We start from the raw sequence: 21771 nt of genomic DNA, 5'->3' as shown, positions 1-21771 counted from the left end.
TGATGGCGTTCGATTGTGTTGATCATTATATTACTAAAAATATTACTCTAATTGAGCTCGGGTGAGGTCTCTAATTCCAATCATTACATCTGCAGCTTTATCAGTATTATGAAAACCATTTTTGCCGGCATCCAGTTCTCTTACTAAATGTGGTACTTGGGCCGGTATTATTTCTTGCTCTCATTAATGCCGGCCCGATTGAAGATTCAAATAATATGTCGATCCACTCTTGGTGAAGTTGTTCCAAGAAACTCTTTACCTATTACGCAGTCCCTTCTGGAAAATTTGAATGAATGGTGTTTGCTTATTTAAAAATGGCAAAAGATATACCAAATCCTTAAAAAATTATAGACAAATTTCCTTACTTTACTAAATTATGCATTCCCAACTTTATGATTATTGGACAGTTAAGTTAAATATTCTGAATTAATATCATCAATATGGATTTCGCAAAGGTCACTCTAACTGCTCATGCTGTCTTCTTAATAATAATACTTCTATTGAACAACATAGAGCAATATTAGCGTGAAAGCTCATCTATATTGGTGTATATATCAAATAATTATTTGATAGAGAAATTTGTTTGATGTAATTAACCATTCTATTTAAAATAAGAAACTGCGAAAATTATGGTGTGGGAGGCACTCCTTTAAGCATTTGCTTCTTGAGTTAGTTGGATGGCAGAAACAATTTGTCTCTATCCAATCATTTAAATAATCGACCGAGGATATCACTTGTGGGTGTCTCCTCCCCTAAATTTTATTTTTACGTTAATGACCTGACTAATGTCAGTGAGAAGTTTAAGTGATATCCTTCGCCGACAATACTACTATTTTATTCATCTTCTAATGTTGACATTTTATTTAATACTTTTAATTATGAATTGTCTAAATTTAATGACTGGTTCTTTAAATTCTAAATTCTTTTAAGATTTAGAAGCTCATGATGCTCTTGATTCACTAATAGAAATGCCTATGAACTTACACCAATATCAAAGAGAAGCTTAGAAACTGGACGTTGATGAAGTTCTTGGATTTAAGTATTTCTGACAAACAGATTGCATCAGACCAAAATGGGTACCTACTTTTCATCATGCCTCTCTTCAAATGGTGGCAACTGTCAAGATCTTAGTTAGGCCAGATCCTTTTTATAATTTTTATCAACGACTAAAGGCCAACTCAAACAGCTGAATCCCGACGAGACTTGAGATAGCGTCAGGCGCAGTATTTAGGTCGTCGCGATAACTTTAAACTTGTTTAATTTCTCCCACGCGGCCTATATAGCTTATTGATATTATTATAAACAATTTACATATTATATTTTCAAGTACCCTTTCTAGAATTATGGAGAATTAATTATGAATTATGGCCGTGTTCCTGCAGCAAAAAATTAACCGATAATTTACCGATAAACAGATCATATAAAAAAAATGATCCGAAAATTATCTCATTCAAATCGGATAATTATCGGACAAATGCAATTTAAACTTTGACCTAGAGGACAAATTGTTGCGTTGTGATTGGGCCTGGTCGTTTTGGTAATAACTTACCATGCGCACTTATTGGTTATTTTCTCTTATTATTATGTAAATCGTGTAATATTATTACTATTCAATTGGTGCAGACAGAGCTCTACTTGGATGGAACAACATATATATTAGATAAAAATATAGCTTCTTGTTACTACAAATACAGCGTACGTACGTGCACTTGAAGGAAAATCCGTTGGTCAATACGTATTTCTAAAAACGTCGCAATGTATACTATTTTCGTTGTCTTTTTTCTGCCTTTTGTCATCAGTATCGTTTCGAGCAATTTATTTTATACAGTTATCCGAGAGCAGGCTCTTGAAGGTTGGAGTTACGAGTTGAAAAATATAAGCCGTGTAAATTGTTTGCTGGAATGTTCCGACAAATCTTATTGCTTGTCGGTCAACTATAACCAGAAAGATCGTGTGTGCCAAATCAGCTGGCAGCGAATGGAAATGGAAAAAGAAACAATTGAAAACAACAAAAAGCATGAATTTTGTTACATCGAAAAGGTGAGTGATATAAGTATATCATAACTGATTAGTGTAGGCCTACTGATGAAATGAACTACTCTAGTAATATGATTCAACAAATCATCAACATATTCGTTATATTAGATTTACAGATGTTTCGATAAAAAAAAGTTTGTAAATCTGCAGTCAGTCAGATTTAGACTTTGCGTCTAATTTGTTTTAATTGTCTAATTGTTACGATTTTGTTTGATTATTAAATTGAAAGATTTAATTAATTTATTCAGGAAATACCTTGGCAATCAAACAATTTTCTTCAGTTAACTCGTATAATTCAACATTTTCTAAAATCAAATGTGGTGTTCCACAAGGTTCCATCCTTGACCCTTTATTATTTCCGATATATGTTATTGATCTCTCAAACTGTTCATCTTTACTAAAGTTTGTTCTTCTTGCCGATGATACCAACATTTTCTTCAGTAATACAAATTTAGTTAATCTTTCTAAAATTATGAACACAGAATTATCTAATGTTTCCAAATGGTTCAAAGCTAATAAATTATCCTTAAATATTTCTAAAACTAATTTTATTCTTTTCAATCACAAAATAACAAACTCTGGCAACTTTGAATTGAAAATTGATAATAACATCAAACAGGTCAGTGAAACCAAATTTCTCTGAATAATTTTGGATTGCAAATTATCCTGGCAACCACACAGGAACATAATTTCCAATATTATTTCTAGAAAGGTGTAATGAATAAACTAAAACTTTATTTTCCGCAACAAATTCTTCTGTCTTTATACAACATCTTAATTTTACCCTATATTAATTATTCCAATATTTCATGGGCCACTACGGTCGACAAATTTGTTCAGTTGTGTCCCTGGACAAGTCCTGAGACGAGTAATATTGATAACATATTTAAGTGAGTGAGTGAGTAAGTGGCCGAGCGGTTAAGACAGTGGAACCGTAATCACGTAGCCATAACATCGACAGGGGTTCGAGTTCGAGGCTCACTCACTCCATGGTTCTGGTGGTAGAACGAGTCTTCTCGGATAAGGACTATAAACCGTAGGTCCAGTGTACACAACTTGCTCGTGTGCACTTTAAAGAACCTAGTACATCTTTCGAGACGAGTAGGGGGTTACCCCGGTGTATTAGTACATCACAGCCACTGATCACCAACTGGGCCCTCTGGGAGATCAGTCTTTGACTGAAGAGGTCACCCAGTATAAAGATAACACAAACAAACAAATTGCAAAAACGTGTTTTCAGGATTTGTTAACACGTGTGGCCCACACTAAACCCCTACTTTATAAATCAATGTCCTCAACGTTTTTAACCTCAATAAGTTATAAACCTAAAATTTCATGTATCGTTTTATTAATAATTCCTTACCAAAACACATTTTTTTATTATTTCCCAAAACAACAGTCTGATATTTATACATACCCAACCAGATTTGCAAAAAGAAGTGTTTGAATAGAAAAAATATATAAGTTTAATTAGAAAAAAATCGTTTTTTTATAATGGACCAAAACTATGGAATAGTTTGGACCCCTTTTTAGTTTTTCACTATGTCGGTCGGTCGGTCTGTCGGTCTGTCGGTCTGTTGGTCCGGTATCACTATGCATTTTATCACGCGACTTATGGCTGTTGGCCTTGTTAAAATCACAACCAACTTTTAATTCCTTCAAATTCAATATTAAAAAGCATTTGGTCTCGATGTATGACAGGTAAGCCTTTTGTTCTGGTTTATTTCTCACTACTTCTTTTTGCTTAAATTGTACTCATCTGATTTATGACATGTACAGTCATCGAAGAAGATATGTGTACCACTCTACCTTTTATTTATTTATTATTTAATTTTTTTCAGTTATTGTTTCTCTGTTTTGTAAATGGTGGTCTCTGCTTAAAGTCTATTTTGACTTATTTGACCATCATCCACATTTACACTTAATTAATTAACTATAAAGAAATATATTATTATATTATTATTTGTGGAAAAATCAATTGAATTTCCTCTATAGATACAAGCTCTTTTCTCTATATAAGAGTTAAAATAAAATCTTGCGGTTTAGTTATTTCATGTGCGTGGATGAAACAAAAGAATATATATATATATTCTTTTCTGAAACCTAGAGTAATAGAAGGGAGAGTTATATTAAAGTCAACGACACCGATATCATTCAAATCGCCCACATTAAAAACTAAACATTGACTAGAACATGGCCATATACATGGCTGAAGTCGCGTGCTCAAATTTGAGTTTACCGACCGACCGACCGACCGACCTATAGAGTTGTAGGAGCGTGTGGCGCAGTGGATTGGACGTTGGATTACCGATCGTGAGATCGTGGTTCGAATCCAACTCATTCCGCATTGCTTGTGTCCTTAGGTAAGACACTTTACTTACATTTGCCTCTCTCCACCCTTGCGCTGATTACTAGTTGCATTATTATGGGAGTAGTTTACATACATGTTTGATCCCAAAAATGACCGGGGTAATAATGTGCAGCGCATTGAAAGCTTGCTTATATGCGCTATATAAGAATGAATGTTAAGCGAATTTGAGCATATTTATTCATGAAAAGGGCGCAATATAAATGTGGTATATTATTATTATATACAGTCGCATTTTACCTATATATCAGTAATCTTTTTTAAAACAGAAATTTTTTAAGAGGGACTGTGGTGACATTTTACAATATAATCCTTCTGCTGATAGTGGTAAATATGTAATACAGCCAGGAGATGGAAGATCAGAAATTACTGTGTACTGTGACATGAGGGAAGATGGAGGTTGGACGGTAAGTATACTGTAGGCAACAATTTATTCAAAGAAATTAGAAGTAAATCCAACATCATTGCCACAGCTTATTAGTTCATTACTAAAACAGTGCCAGGGACAGAAAATAGATATATAGAGAATCATTGTAACACTTTGGAAGCCTTTACACGGGTGTGGAAACGTTCAGGTTGACAATGAAGTGTTGACAGAAAGACCAAACATTATATTATACTTATGTTCCAAAACTTTCATAAGAACCAAGTTATTGTAAAATGGTATTTTAGTCAAATTGGAAAATCAATAAAATCTATTGACATACCTTAATCGTAATATACTGGTCAGGTTCCCATTTCATTCAATTTTATTTACTCCAGTTGATGGGCTTGCTATCAATGTTTTAGTAAAGTAGAATATAGATTACTATCCTTTCATTATCAGGTGATACAGAGAAGACAAGATGGATCAGTTGATTTCTACCGAAATTGGACAGAATACAAAGAGGGTTTTGGAAACTTGAACACAGAGTTCTGGCTTGGTAATGAACAGATCAACCGTATAACATCTGATGGCAGTTTTGAGCTCTTAGTAGAGATGATGGACCACTTGGATGTAACAAAGTTTGCACAATATTCTGTATTCCATGTTGGTACTGAGGATTCTAACTATGCTTTGACAATCAGTGGATACACAGGAAATGCGAGTTAGTATATTCCATCAATTTTTATCTGAAGAAAGTAAACAAAGAAATAAAAGAAACTGTAAATGGCCATATTTTCTCATACAGAATGAATCGCGATTAACTACTTTCTTGACGTTTTCGCGTGTTGATATTTTCACAGATTCCATTTTAGTCTAGGCCTAATGTACCTTATTTATTTTTGTATCACAAAAGTCAAGTATAAAAGTGTCAACAAACGTGTTCTTGGTAAGTCTAGGGGCCTAGACGAGCTCCCATATTAACATCCTGTATTGTAGCTGAGGCCCATACAGTGGGTATAAGGTCTAGCCTACATTTTGTATTTACAGTACTACAGAAGTAAATTTTAAAAATGCTTCTATATTTTTTAATCATTTTTAAAATCACAAAATCTTCCAATAAACTAACTGCAAAACTGACATGTAGCAAGAATCTGTAGCTGTTTTTGGTTTTTACGTAATTTGATTAGCGAAAATTAAACCATTGTAAAAATAACGGCATATATACTGTACAGTGTAGGCCAATTATGCAACATACTAAAGTTGGACAAACGTTAAAAAAAAGCTTCTAAAAACATCTGTAAAATAAAAGAAAACAATCTAATAATAATATTGATATGAATCTCATGCAAAAATAATTAAAATATAAACTGTCTACAATGTAAATTTTTTTTTTATCCCCACTTTAAAATTTTCATTTTCTTACGTGTTTTCTTCATTATTGAAATGCATTTCTTTTCCTGTGCAATGTTTTGCAGAATTATTTTTTTAGATGGTGCATTATGTCTCATGTGCAATGTTGCAAATCATTATGTGTATTTTAAGACTGTTCTCGCTTGTATATTATTATGCATTTTTTATTGTGTAAATTGTTGGTATTGATTGTTTATGTTTATGTTATTTTTATGTACAGCGCTTTATAAATTTAATTTAGTAAAAAACAAAAAAAAATATATAAAATAAACTATTAAAATAGACTGATATAAGAATAGTTAATAAAAGAATATAAATAAATTTTAAAAAAAAACTATTTATATAATTGCGTTATGATTTAATCTATGGCATACCATTTTACAACCAAATTAAATCAATTATAGCATAAATTCTGAATTGTAGTGTATACTTTTTTATATAATACCAAGAAAAACAAATATTTATTAGTAAACAGAAGATAATACAATTTTTTTTGTTGGTTTAGGTGACTCTTTGGGATCATACCACAATGGTCAACAATTTACAACGTATGATAGAGACAATGATTTGAAAGTCTCTAGTAACTGTGCCGAGAAATACCATGGTGCTTGGTGGTACAATGCCTGTTTTTCATCAACCCTGAATGGGCGTTATATTACACCAGGTATAATTGATCTGACAAGCATCAACTGGGAGGATTTCAATATCAATACTAATGCCGGCAGTCTCAAGAAGACAGCTATGATGGTTAAAAGAGCACCATAAGAAAGTTTTCATTATTCAAATCCAAATTGACTTACACCAACTACAGATGATAGCTCAAGCATCAACTGGTATACTTTTGATAGAGGTCTTAATAGACAACAGTTATGATGGTTAAGAGAGCACTATATCAGAATCTGTAATCTTATATAAATTTACGTAAGGGCAAAATTCGATCAATCGCGCGTTACTTCTAGAATGTTTACTCGATGGTATGTAAAGTTGTTTCGTATTTTCGGTACTGATTTTAACCACCAACCCTGTTTACTAAATAAATTGAGTTATTTTATAATTATATTAATAATACGAGGATGCTTCGCATTTACCTATCTCTTTCTATGATAATTGTTTTTTAATAGCTGAAAACCGAACAGCTCGTATCATCATCATCATCATCATCATCATCATCATCATCATCAGACAGACAGGTATATTTTCAAAATACTATTTTGATACACTTAATATACGTTTATACAAAATGTATTGATTTGCGATGAATTCTTATTGATAGTGTAGGTACTGTCAGATATAAACACATAATATACAAATAAACTTTATTACTGACAGTTGCTTCTCAACATGTGTATTAATTAAAATAATTATAAAAATATAAACGTCATGGCAGTGTATCGTTACATGTACTATATTTCAAGTTTTAACCCTGATTTTAACAAAGTATTAATCACAAATGTTCTACTGTATTTAGTGGTGTAATATTTATATACCTGTAAAGGCCCCATTTACACTAGGACGATAACGATCGACGATAAATAGACAAATGTGCATTTTTCATACATAAAACAAAAGAAATTCGAAAACTTTTCATTCCAGAACTACAGAATAACCATCTATGCTTCCTTTGATGAAATTTATATTTCCACACGTCCAATAATCAAATGACGTCATGATTAGTAAGAGAAATAATATCGTGACAACACAACGATTTTGTTTTTATTTATCATGACGTCATTTGAATGGAATTTTAAAAATATTTTCATCAAAGAAATCATAAATGATTATCCTATATTTCTAAAACGAAAACCTTTCTAATTTCTTTTGTTTAATTTTTTTTTTAAATGCATGTTTATATATTTATCGTCCATCGTTATCGTCCTAGTGTAAATGGGCCTTAAAACATGAACACATGTTTCGTTACTGAGTGGATAAAGAATATATGTAAAAATTGTTCCTCTCTGTACCAATCCTTCAAGTATTAAAATCGCAAATGTTCTACAGTATTTAGTGATATAATATTTATAGGTCTATATAACATTAACAAATATTTCGTTACTGAGTGTATAGGCCTAAAAAATATATTTAAAAATTGTTCCTCTTTGTACCCATCCTTCAACCCTAATGTTACATACAAAACACAAATTGGGTTTGTTTGAATGAGTCCAAATCAAACATTTGGACTCATTTTGTGACAGGTTTCTATTTCGGAAGTAATTCCCATGGTGCTAATTTTAGTTGACTACATAAATCATCATTTATTCGTTTCTGTAAACGACAATGTATTATAGGTGGTACTTACATTTGAAATCGCCAGTTTTGTGGGCACGACCTAGATGGTACGCTAGCGAAGCGAGGTCTAATTACCACTACTACTAAACTACCCAGGTATTTGAACATAATATCGACAAATCCTTTCCATGTTTCAGATTTTTAAGACAGCGTCTGCTTATAAAAACAATAATTTGGGGTTTCAATATAGGCCTACATAACCTCTATACAATACTGTACGTCAAGTTTCTTTTGTATTCCCAATAATTGTCTTACATTTGCAAATCTGAAGCAACACTCTCAAAGGTATATTTTTTGTATCGACATTGATCAATCTTTCACTTAAGTCTAATAAAAAGTTGTAAAAGAAAGGGTGAGAGTAGGCATAATGATTCCTCGGCTGTTCATTTAAACGAGTCGGTAATATTTATTGGTTACTCTCCTTTAAAACGGAGGAACACTCTCGTAACAAGAGGTTCGACCCATACAAAATGTTTACAAAATAAAGTCATACAGTTTTTACAATATATATATATATATATATTATATACATACATGTACAAAAAGTTAATAATGGTTCACAATTACATAATATCAAGCAGCACAAATTCTACTGATTTATTAACAGTAAAAAATAAAGAGAAAAGAGGGGGTTGGGGTAATCATGAGAGAGAACAAACCAAGATTTGAAGGACAATGCCCAGAGTTCTTGCAGTTGTATCAGCGCCCTCATACATCGTATGTAACAGGACTATCAACATATTCCATATACCATTTTCAGCTTGATTACGTAGACCCTATAATTGGTATCAAATAAGTTAAGTACTGCACAAGGCACAGGTTTTATGAATTTATATCTAAATTTCAGCACCTTTCATATAAGTTATAAACATCACCTTTAATTCTGAAGAGCTAAGATATCATCATCAAAATTAAAATCGTGAAACATAATTGATTGAGCAAGCACATTAACATTTGAGTGGAAAGCGGGTTGGTGAACCCGAAATAAGAAGATTGTTTTCCAAATTACGTCAACTTGAGGGCGCTAAACTAATCCTAAATACAAAATACCGTATTTATTCGAATAAACGGCCCGGGCGTATATTGTTCAGGAGAGATTTTAGAGGGGCGTTTATTCGAGGGAGTCGTTTATTCGAAGGAGGCGTTTATTTCTGTGGGTGTAATATGGTAGCATGTATAATCAAATAAATTCTCTCTACATTTGAAAAAATACAGTAACAATTCTATGGTAAGAGATGATGGATGTATGAATTCTACTACTGTGTACTGTGTGTATATACATGTGGCGGGACGTTTTTGAGGAAAAAATAAAGGCCCGGAGCGTTTATTTCAGAGGGCCGTTTATTCCAAACGATGGGACGGGGTGTTTATTTGAGGGAGACGTTTATTCAAAGAAATTCGTTTATAAATACGGTATATCAACTTGAGGGCGCTATTCATTTTCCAAAATACGCGAATTGTCCAAAATACGCAAACTTGAGGCCCGGACTATTCATTTTCCAAAATACTCCAGCCTCTGCCGATGTGGGTTTCTTTCTTGTTTTGTTTAAATTGATTGGTCAAATTACTTGCGTTGCGCTTACGTCCTAATGGGATTTGCGTCCTAATGATTTACCCTCACATTTTGAAAAGTGTGATACCATTATGATTCTTGACTTGAAAGAAATGTTAAATATTGTTGCTTGAGAATCGTTGTAGCTGTTTAAATATATTAGTGTTCTGTAAACAATCATCAAAAGAGATTGAAAAAGTAATTTGATATAAGGACAATAATGTATTTGTTTAATTTATTAAACATCTTCATCATATTATAAATATGCAGTCTGTATTAGAAATATACATAATATGAAATGTCTTGGAAATCAAGTTTTCTTATGTCTTATGATCTAAAAGAGATTTTAAAGAGTCGAATATTAGAATATTGAACAACTTATTGATTGCAGTGGTGAAATAAAATTATTGTCAAATGGATATAAATACTACAGAAATACATACAAACTACGAAAATGTATAATGCAACGCAAGCAATGGATTATTCGAACTATCTCTTGTTATTGGTCAACTACTTGTATTGCGCTTACGTTCTTGCGTTGCATTCCATTACTTAACGCTAACTTGAGTTGAATCTGTCGCTTAGGTTATCCACAAACACAAACGTGCACACACGTTAACATGATTGTTGCTGTTGTTTGTTGTTGTTGTGCGCGTGGATAACTTAACTATGTGACAAGCTCAACTCTAGTTTTATAAGATTTTCCCTTCAATTTTGAAAATTGTGATACCATTATGATTCTTGAAAGCAATGTTAGATATTGTTGCTCGAGAATCGTAATTGTAGCTGTTTTGTATTGTATAAACAGTCATAAACAAATATTGAAAGTAGTAATTAAATATAGGACAATAATAATTTATTGGTTAATTTTATTAAACATCTTCATCATATATATTATATATGCAGTCTGTAATAGAAATATACATATATATGAAATTTCTTAGAAAGAAAAAAAGAAGATTAAAAGAATCGAGGTGATTCAATATTGGAATACTAACAACTTATTCATTGCAGTGGTGACATTTATTAAATTCTGTATTGACTGCAGACTTGTTTTTAATATCCAGGCTACTGAAATTAATAATAGTAAATTGAGAAATCAGTAAAAAGACGATTTCAACTTACTTTGAAATATTTCAGGATAAACCAGCTAGTTAGGACCAGCAGGTTTGATTTCACGCATGCGGGGGAAAACACAATTATTAAAAGGAAATTTTGTTACGTAGAGTCGCTAGTGCACGCATTGAAAGAACAATGAAAGAAAATCAAACTTTATTTATCATATTAACCGGTCAGCCTTTTAAGGATATTACTGTTATTACTTACTGAGCCTATCAAGATACGTGAAGCCTAATATTGCTCAATTTATAAAAATACAAAATAAATGCGTCTAAAACAACAGATCATGCATATCCTCATGTTTAACTTCGTTTATGTAAATCATATCTTAATATCACCATTTTGATTGGTGCACACTGGGTTGTATGTAAAGTGATTGGATAATGGAATATGTAACTTCATAAGAAAAAATATAGTTCGTACCACATTAAGTAACTCATACAGTATCATCGAGTATTTTAAGATGAATTGTAGATTGTATTGGCACAATAACAGTTTCATTCGCCAATACATAATTCAAAAAACGTCGAAATGCTAACTTTAATTGTCTTTCTTCTGCCGTGTGTCATCAATGATGATTCGATCAATCTATATATAAATTTACGTAAGGGCAAAATTCGGTAAATCGCGCGTTATTTCTAGAATGTTTACTCGATGGTATATAAAGTTGGTTCGTACTTTCGGTACTGATTTTAATTACTAATTAAATTGAGTTCGATAGTTTGTTATTGACGATTAAAACGAATTTAGGTTCAACGATTTTCCCCAAATAGGGGTGTTTCCCGATCGTGGTATACACTGTCTAATGGATGTCCGTATTAAAAAATACCCACAGACAATAATACGAGGATGCTTCGCATTTTCCTATCTCCTCCTACGATAATTGTTTTTAATGGCTGAAAACCGGTTGAACAGCTCGAGTACAGCATCATAATGTTGAAGACAGGCCGCTTTTCTTTAAAAATACTATTTTGATAGATTTAATATACGTTTATACAAATGTATTGATTTGCGATGAATGGAACATTCCAATCTCTGTTCCACAAGTGTCTATTCCCTCGGGCGTCGTAAAGGCAAGTACTGTATACTCATAACAGAAATTCGATCAATTTTTTTCGCGCCGCGGCTCTAGCCAGCTATGTCCCAGGAGGACACATTCATTAATAAGCTGTTTCATAGCGGTAGCTTTAGTATCTAAGGCTGACAGTTTTGTGAATTTGGAAACTCGACTATAATTTATAGGTAGCTGCTGGACCCAAAAAACGTCTGGGAGAAGAGAGTCTATATGAAAGCCTTTGCTGATAATACAGTATTATTGAGATGTAGACAGAAACCTGTAAAATCTTGATCAATAAATAATAACTTCGTTTTTGCTGTCAACCAGGCCGGTATTATAATAAGTCACTGTCAAATAATCATTCGATAATGGTCAAAACTTTATTTTGGCTCTGTCAACATAAAGAGGGAGGTATTTACAGTGACTTTCTTTGACTGTCAATCTAGGCCAATGTTATAATAATACGCCGTCAGATATTAAATCATTGAAACAGTCCTCGTAAATTTTTTGTTGGTTATCAGATGCCGTGGGGAGTCCAATCAATTATCGTCAGAAGGTGAACAATCAGTCTAGGTAGCAGCAGCAGAACGCCTGCTCCATTAATTAATCCAGAAAAAGGTTTGTACATTATCTATTTGTTAATTAGCCTTCTCCTAACACAATTATATTTTCTTTAAAAAAAAGGTTTTATAAGTGGTTTCAACATTTATGACAGTAATGTCTCTATTTAAAACTAAGATATCTTAGTTTTTAATAGAGATATCTTAGTTTTTAATAGAGATATCTTAGTTTTAAATAGAGATATCTCTGTTAATAGAGATATCTCTATTAATAGAGATATCTCTATTAATAGAGATATCTCTATTTAAAACTAAGATATCTCTATTTAAAACTAAGATATCTCTATTAAAAACTAAGATATCTCTATTGCTTGAATAAATGACAGCTTGGCGCGCCATATGAAAGTTTTGGTGAATTCATAATTATACTTAATATTATATATATATATATATATATATATATATATATATATATATATATATATATATATATATATATATATATATATAATTATATTATTATACAATTGAAAGCAAAACCCGTTGAATCTCAAATCATTAGGACTAGAAATTTGGCTTATCAATCAAATAAATACTTTCGTTCAAAATGAAACTCCAACCTCTCTAATCAAAAGATTGAACTCGAAAACGGACCGTTTTTTTGAATTGGGTATGTTGAAACATTTCAATATTCATTTAAAAAAGTACATTAATTATGGTATTGATCAGTGGCTATAGAGGCGTAAAAACCCTCGGTCAATATCATGTAAAATGCACTGTGGAAGGGTCATTATTAAGACTGCAAAATTGGGCTTATCAACAAATAAATACTTTCGTTCAAAATGTAAAATCAAGGCTGAAAAATTGGGCTTATCAACAACAAAATATTTTATTATTAGACGCGATAACATCAAGGATAATCAGTATAATTATTAATATAGCCACTGTTACTAGATTTATTCTACATGCTAAAGTAAATAAAAATCCACTAGAAAACAAGCAAGTCTGAATGTTATGCTTATTAGCCATGTTATGTTTGTTACTGTAGGCCTATGATTGTTTGTAATGTCCACATATTATTTCCGTGGGCATATCCATAGTGTATCACTCACAAAAAAGACGTGTAAGGTTCTTTCTTTAGATTTTGAAGAATGATTTGTGTTACAGGTTGACACAAGAGTCAAATGCTCAAGATATCGGCTAACGCCATGGAACCCTTGGCTTATCAATGAATAATAAATGTTAACAGGTGTACAGGATAAGTCAGGCAGATAACAACAATCACGATGCTCAGTAAAATCTGTCAAAGTATCTTTATTCTTTTCTCTTTCTTTAATTTGAGTATGGTCGAGGATTGAGAGGTTTCGAAACTTCTGAACCTTCCTAGTACACTTGAAATCTTCCTTTATCTATTAACAATATTATCTTAAAGTATCTATCTAGTTTCCCTATGAAACTATACTTTAAACTACACTTGGATGTTTAGTTCCCCTATAGAACTACGAAACCATCTTTAACACATGGTTTTTTGCCATCATCCTCTGATCATGTCGAAGGTTATCGCTAGAGGGCTAATCTAAAATAATTATCTAGCGCCCTCATCTATATGTATCTTATGAACTTTACACCGGCCCTCCTAATGCGAATAACATAAAATGAGCATTAGCAAACTGCAAAAACAATTAGTAATCTTAATAATTAGTCTCGTTTAAAAATTTGTATCGTTAACTAAATAGCGTAAGATTTACTTGTTAGCTATATTATGACATAAATAATTATGGAGAATCTGCTTCTAACAACACCACCAACTTAGTAATTGGTCTCTTCAGTTCAGATGTGCTTGTCTTGAGCTTCACTGCTCTAACATAACCTTTCTCATCAGGGTATACCTCCACCACTCTGCCCATTGGCCATTGTCCTCTTGGTGAGTTGTTGTCGCATATCAACACAATTTCTCCTACATTCACATTTTTTCTCTGGTGAAACCATCTCTGTCGTTCCTGAAGTGTTACCAAATATTCCTTGGACCAACGTCTCCAGAAGAGATTTGTTAAATACTGAATTTGTCTCCATCCCTTTACTAGTTCCTTTCTTTCGAACACGCCTGGTTCCATTGATGTTTGCTTGTTTCCCACAAGAAGAAAGTGGTTAGGTGTTAACGGATCTTTATCTAATGGACTGTCTGATATAATCGTCAACGGTCTGCTATTGACAATTCCTTCAACTTCACAAAATACTGTTGGAAGTCCTTCGTCATCTAGCTCCATTGGTTGCTCCTTCAGAACACTATATAAGACCTTCCGAACAGAACGAATCATTCTCTCCCATGTGCCACCGTAGTGTGAAGCGGAAGGCGGATTAAATTTCCAGTCTATATTTTGTCGAAGCATATTACTTTGGATTTCCCTTGGGTTGAGCTCCTTAATTGCCTTTTTTAGCTCATTCTTGGCACCAATGAGGTTTGTTCCATTGTCTGACATTATCATGCGTATTGGGGCTCTCCTTGCGGTAAAACGTCGAAGAGCATTGAGGCAACTAGTGGTCGTCAATGAGTCAGATACTTCCAAGTGAATTGCTCTAGTTTTCAAACAGGTAAATATTACTCCATATCTCTTATGTATAGTTCTTCCTCTTTTTATATCGAAGGGTCCAAAGTAATCCATTCCAGTATGTGAGAATGGGTTTTCACCAACAGTTACTCTACAACTCGGCAGGTCGGCCATTTTCTGGTTTTCCGCTCTTCTGTGGTACCTTCTACATAGTACGCATTTGCTGATTAATTTCCTGGTAGCAGAGACGACTTGAGGTACCCAGTATTTTTTCCTCAGGTGCGTTATGATTTGGTTTCTGCCACAATGGCCAAGATTTCTGTGCATCTCTCGTATTATTAACTGGGAAACATGAGAGTTCTTAGGCAGGATCATTTGGTGTTTAGACGAACCCAACTCTGCTCTTCTCAAGCGACCTCCTACCTTTAGGACGCCATTTTCCAAAAATGGATCAAGTTTTACTAATGGACTTGATTTCTTGATTTGATTACCAGCTTCCAATGATTTAATCTCTTCTATATAACTCCTTCTTTGAACATTTCTTACGAGAGACACTTCAGCTGCTTTTAGTTCGGATACCGTCAGATATTTTCTGTCTACATCCTTCTTGCGAAGAACCTGTTTTAACTTTATCATCCAGGCGGTGGCTCTACGTAGGCGACTCCAAGATGAATAGTGTTTCGCCAAGGTTTGTAATGTATCAGCATAAGGCAAGACTGGACATGCAACCTTCTTGACTTCAGGATCATCTATCTTCAAATTATGGCTACCTTGAATTTGTTGAGGCCACTGGTTTGTTTCCTGCCAGAGGAATTCCGGCCCTCGTAACCACATTTTCTCATTTTCGATTTTTCCTAGTTTCAGTCCTCTTGAGGCGATGTCAGCAGGGTTATCTTTAGTACCAACATGTCTCCATTGACTCGTAGTAGATCCTTCTTGTATGACATTTAGTCGATTAGCAACAAAGGTACTGAATCTTGTACTCACATTGTTAATATAGTTGATCACCAACATGCTATCAGTCCAGAAAAGGATATCGTCAAAGTTGTAATCTATTTCAGATTGGATTAAGCTTGCACTCTTTACCGCCAATGTCGCTGCTGTAAGCTCAAGTCGTGGTATTGTCATTCGCTTGAGTGGTGAAACTCTTGAACGGCTATACAGATTGTTGCAGGTAATGGCTCCATCTACCACACATCGTACGTAGGCGACTATTCCGTAGCCCATTTCACTAGCGTCTGCGAACATATGGAGTTGACATAGTCTCTTTGCACAATTCAAGTTAACGCATCTTGGTATCTTGATGTTAGAAATAAGTTTTGATTCTTCCAACCAGGTCTGCCAGCGTTGTTTTATTTCCCCGTCAATGGGTTCATCCCAGCCTTTGTTATCTCGCATTACTTCTTGAAGTAATATCTTCGCCGGTAGGATAACTGGTGCTATTAAGCCCATTGGGTCAAAAACAGAACTTATTGTAGATAAGATTCCTCTCCTTGTGACAGCTTGCTCTCTGGTTGAAGCTTCGAAATATAAATATTCTTCTTCTGGATGCCATTTAATGCCTAATGCTCTTTCACATGGTATGGTTTCTTCATGTAGATTAATTGACTGAAGTTCCTTTGACCGTTCAGATTCTGGTATAGTGTTTATTACTTTCTTTGAATTGCTGGTCCATTTTGTCAAACGAAATCCTCCATCTTGGCATAGTATTCTCAGCTGCTTAATAAGTTCCACTCATGTCTCCGGATTCTCCACACTCTTTAACAGATCATCTACGTAGAAGTTACGTAACAATGTTTTCTTGGTGTTTTCTTGGATTTCTGAAATAGAACAGTCGGCTGCTGTCTGTTGTAGTGCCTTATTTGCACATGAGGGTGACTAGGTTGATCCGAATAGGTGCACGGTCATTCTATATTCTACGGGAGTAGCATAAATGTTTCCATTTGGGAACCATAGAAATCTGAGGAAGTTTCTATCACTTTCCGGTACTTTGACTTGGTGGAACATCTTTTCCACATCAGCAATTATGGCAACTTCTTCTTCCCTGAAACGGAGTAGCACCCCCAATAGGTTGCTAGTCAGGTTTGGTCCGGGTAACAAAACATCATTAAGAGCTACTCCCTGATATCTTGCTCCACAGTCGAAAACCACTCTTAATTTCCCAGGTTTCTGGGGATTGTAAACGCCTGGTGAGGGATATACCATTTGTGTCCATCTTGTATAATTTCGTCAGGTGGTACTCTCTCTGCATATCCCTTGGTTAACAATTCATCCATGTAGTTGGTGTATTCCATTGCGTATGGTTTATCTGCCTTCAGACGACGACATAATGACTCTAGTCGTTTGACTGCTTGTAGTCTGTTGTCAGGCATGACCACTTCATTGCGTCTAAAAGGAAGGCTAATTGTAAAGTGATTGTCGGGTCCCTTCACTATGCTTTCGTTTACTTTCCTGAGGAATAATTTATCTTCAACAGAATGGTTTTGTGTAAGATCCAAACCACTTTCTGGGAAGTCAATCTCGGTGCTCCTTTTTACTAACTTCTCCAACGTGTCGTAAGTAGACTTTTCTACATTTCTTCCAACGAAGTTTGCTGGGTATGGGTGACTACTTTCGTGGTTACCAATCAAGTTCCAAACGATCCACCCCAGGTTAGTTCTGGTTGCATGGGGAGCGTCGATAGGTCCTGTTTTTACTTCCAGAGGTGTATAAGCACTTGCTACACCCATGCCCATCAGTAGACCCACTTCTTTACCCTTATCTATCTGGGGTATTTTTACGCCTTGTAAATGTGGCCACTTGTCAATGTCCGATTGTTTAGGAAAGTGTGCCTTCTGAATAGGTAAGTTGCTCTTAGTATATGCAGTGTGTATAACAGTTTCCATATTTCTGTTGTCTAGGGAAGTTACCTTTAGTCCCTTTACCGCCTTTGTTGTTAATCGGTACGTAGACCCCATCGTGTCAATGGTGATACATTCATTCCTTCCACCAACGCCAAGTTGTTTTACGAGTGCCTCTGAGCAAAACGAAATGGTGCTCCCTGGATCTAGAAAGGCGTATGTTTCTACTTGGTGTGATCATCCAACGCTTACGCGAACTGGGATCACTGCCAAGGCACATTCTCCTTGATTTATCTTGGCACACGCAGCTTGCAGTTGGTTAGGCTGCTTACCTTTATTCTTGTTTGTCGTTTTAGTGTTAACAACTGGGTCTTGGTGGAGCGTGTTTGGGTGCCTCCTCTTACATTTGGTGCACGTGTGGCGACTGTTGCAATGTTTAGCCAAGTGACCAGTAGTTAAGCAGCCGTAGCATAATCTGTGTTCTTTAATGTAGGTTAGTTTCTCTGGTCTTTGCAGGTTGTCGAATTTCCTGCACTCTTCTATTCTGTGTGCGCCTTTACTGCAGTAAAGACAGTCTCTTTGCACTTCGGCTGCAGCATAAGCTCCCTTTGGTCTATGTGGTGGTTTGCGCTGAGATACCTTTTCGTCTTTGATGTTCCCAAACGTAGGATTACTAAGAATCCTGGACTGTTTTTCTACGAATAGTACAAAGTCGTCAAATTGTACCCTTCTAGTTTCTTGAATAAGGTCTGCTTTGGTCCTCCATTTGTCTCCCATGCGGTAAGGCAGTTTCAACGTGAGGGTCTGTATGCTACTTGTATGATTTAATTCTTGTAAATGATCGAGACTGGACATGGAGTTCTTACATTCGATAAGTAGTAATGAGTATCTGGACAAAGAATCTTTATCCTCTGCCTTTATATCAGGAAAGTCCTTTAATGATGTAATATAGGCATCCGCCAATCTGAATGGATTACCGTATTTATCTATTAGCGCCTGCTTCGCTTGTCTAATGCCTTCTCCAGGATCCATAGCTAAATAGCTCTTGACCAGATTATTCACCTCACCAGTTGTATATTGTTCTAAGTAGTACAGTTTGTCTCTCTCGCTGCGAACCTTGCCTGGCCTTCCACCTCGTGCTTAAAGGCTCTCTTAAATCGTCCATAATCTATTGGGTTGCCGTCGAATTTTGTAAGTCCCCTTTTAGGTAGACTTGTTTGTATCAACCATTGGGACAGTACTTCTCCCTGTTTTTTAATCAAATTCTGTAGTAGTATATTATTGGTCTGTTCAACGGCTGGAGTAGGTGTAATCAGGTAAGGTGCAGAGCTTATTTCAGGTTTAGGTGTAACTGTGGTCTGATCTGTAGTTGGGTTTGCCCTTGGAAACCATGATGTTGCATTAGGTGATAGTGTAGGTGGTACTGGTTCTAAGACAGGCTGTACCGCTTCGTTTTTGTCTAATGAGTCAAGGTATTGACTAACCTTATCGACCGCATCAGTATTTGGTACCTGAGGTGTATCGTCAGCCGTAATGGACAATCGTTCTAGCTCTTTGTCCAAGGCATCTGAGCCGGCTTGTGCTACGGCTAATTTACCCTCTTCTTCTATTTGTTCAAGTTCTAATCTTTTCTGTAAGGTTTTCTTATTATATTGAGCTCTCGCCTTAGCAACCGCCAATTCAGCTCTTGATTCTGCTGCTGATATCTCTAATTGGCTACTTCTAGTCGAACTCTGTGTGCTTGACATTGTCAAGTTTCGAAATGTTAACAGGTGTACAGGATAAGTCAGGCAGATAACAACAATCACGATGCTCAGTAAAATCTGTCAAAGTATCTTTATTCTTTTCTCTTTCTTTAATTTGAGTATGGTCGAGGATTGAGAGGTTTCGAAACTTCTGAACCTTCCTAGTACACTTGAAATCTTCCTTTATCTATTAACAATATTATCTTAAAGTATCTATCTAGTTTCCCTATGAAACTATACTTTAAACTACACTTGGATGTTTAGTTCCCCTATAGAACTACGAAACCATCTTTAACACATGGTTTTTTGCCATCATCCTCCGATCATGTCGAAGGTTATCGCTAGAGGGCTAATCTAAAATAATTATCTAGCGCTATGTATCTTATGAACTTTACAATAAATACAGTACTACTTTCGTTCAATTGAAATCGGAATCTGACCGTTTCATTAAATTGGGTGTGATTAGGCCTAAACATATAATAATTTATTAAAAAGGTACAATAAAAACAAATGCATCAGAGGCGTAAAGAACCCACGGTCAATATCATGTAAAATGTATATGGTATAAGCACTGTGGAAGGGGTCATTATTATTAAACTGGAAAATTCGGCTTATCAACAAATAAATACTTTCGTTTAAAAGGTAAAATAAGACTGCAAAATTGGGCTTATTAACAAATAAATACTTTCGTTCAAATGTAAAATAAGACTGCACAATTGGGCTTATCAACAAATAAAATACTTTTTTTTCAAAATGTAAAATTAAGACTGGAAAATTGGGCTTATAAACAAATAAATACTTTTTTTCAAAATGTAAAATTAAGACTGGAAAATTGGGCTTATAAACAAATAAATACTTCCGTTCAAAATGTAAGAAAACATTTTTTAAATATAATCCTTAAGCTCTGTCTATATATACTATCAAACTAAATATGATGTGCCCATATTATATAGACATGACGATGTCATATCACTACGATAATCGGGCATATCACTACCATATTTGGGCACATCACACTTTTTTTGTTAAACTAGTTGGGACAGTGTAGACACAGAACTATGTGATCGAAACATAAGTCGGAATTGGACTGACACGATTAATTTAATTGAGTATTTTTATTAATGTAATGATTCATTAAAAACTATAATACCGATACGCGTTTGGTATTGATCAATGGGGCAAAAAACCCTGAGAAATAATGTTATAACGCGATTTGGTGATAGCTTAGCAATAATACAACCCATATAAAATAAATGTTATTCTACAGACAGTAATTATATATTCAAAAGCCATATTATTATTATTATCAATACCTAAATGCGATATCGACTAGGACGGTGATAGTTTCAACAAAGTATTACATAGCAATGTTTTACTGTGTTTAGTGATATATTATTTGTAAAACATGAAAACAATTAATATTTCGTTACTAAATGGATAAAGAATATATTTAATATATTTAAAAATTGTTCCTCTTTGCACCCATCCTCTTCCCCATCCCTCACCCCTAATGTTAAATACAAAACACAAATTAAGTTTGTTTAAATTTGACTTAAACACAGTGGGAAAGCCACTTCGCGTTTTGACCGTTAAATCGTGTAAAATCGACTTACTTCCGCATTGACGATTTTGAAGCGCCACCTATCGTTGAAAACTGAAACCACGATTTTTCGTCGCCTAGCAAATAAGTGCTGTTTTATTTTAAGCTCTCATGAATATTTAAGTACCGCCCAACATTACCTATTATGGTAAAAGCATTTCCTAATAAGTATTATTGAATAACCAATCGGTTTCCTTCAAAGAAACCGAAGCTAATACAATACATTCGGCGACTGAAATCGGGACTCGTGAAATTTATAAATGTGGTACGATTTGACTACT

General features: G+C 34.4%; 3 protein-coding genes across 3 annotated transcripts; 1 reads left to right on the top strand and 2 right to left on the bottom strand.

Moving 5' to 3' along the window:
* The first annotated feature begins 1770 nt into the window (after positions 1 to 1770).
* LOC140056241 (fibrinogen-like protein A) lies at positions 1771 to 7195 on the top strand. The gene is made up of 4 exons (XM_072101544.1): positions 1771 to 2040; positions 4675 to 4812; positions 5232 to 5493; positions 6688 to 7195. Exons 1-4 carry the CDS (start codon positions 1978 to 1980, stop codon positions 6945 to 6947), a joined length of 723 nt encoding a protein of 240 aa, XP_071957645.1. The 5' UTR covers positions 1771 to 1977; the 3' UTR covers positions 6948 to 7195.
* A 7336-nt stretch (positions 7196 to 14531) lies between these two features.
* On the bottom strand, positions 14532 to 18262 carry LOC140041485 (uncharacterized). The gene is made up of 3 exons (XM_072087639.1): positions 17508 to 18262; positions 17295 to 17349; positions 14532 to 17021 (listed from the first exon to the last, which is right to left on the bottom strand). Exons 1-3 carry the CDS (start codon positions 18260 to 18262, stop codon positions 14532 to 14534), a joined length of 3300 nt encoding a protein of 1099 aa, XP_071943740.1.
* Positions 18263 to 18382: 120 nt separating this feature from the next.
* On the bottom strand, positions 18383 to 19177 carry LOC140041469 (uncharacterized). The gene has a single exon (XM_072087638.1). The coding sequence runs from the start codon at positions 19175 to 19177 to the stop codon at positions 18383 to 18385; it is 795 nt and encodes a 264-aa protein (XP_071943739.1).
* Between the last annotated feature and the right edge of the window lie 2594 nt (positions 19178 to 21771).

This window comes from Antedon mediterranea, chromosome 1 (assembly GCF_964355755.1).
Source record: "Antedon mediterranea chromosome 1, ecAntMedi1.1, whole genome shotgun sequence".
Classification (NCBI taxonomy): Eukaryota; Metazoa; Echinodermata; class Crinoidea; order Comatulida; family Antedonidae; genus Antedon; species Antedon mediterranea.
This window is presented reverse-complemented; position numbering and strand designations above follow the sequence as displayed.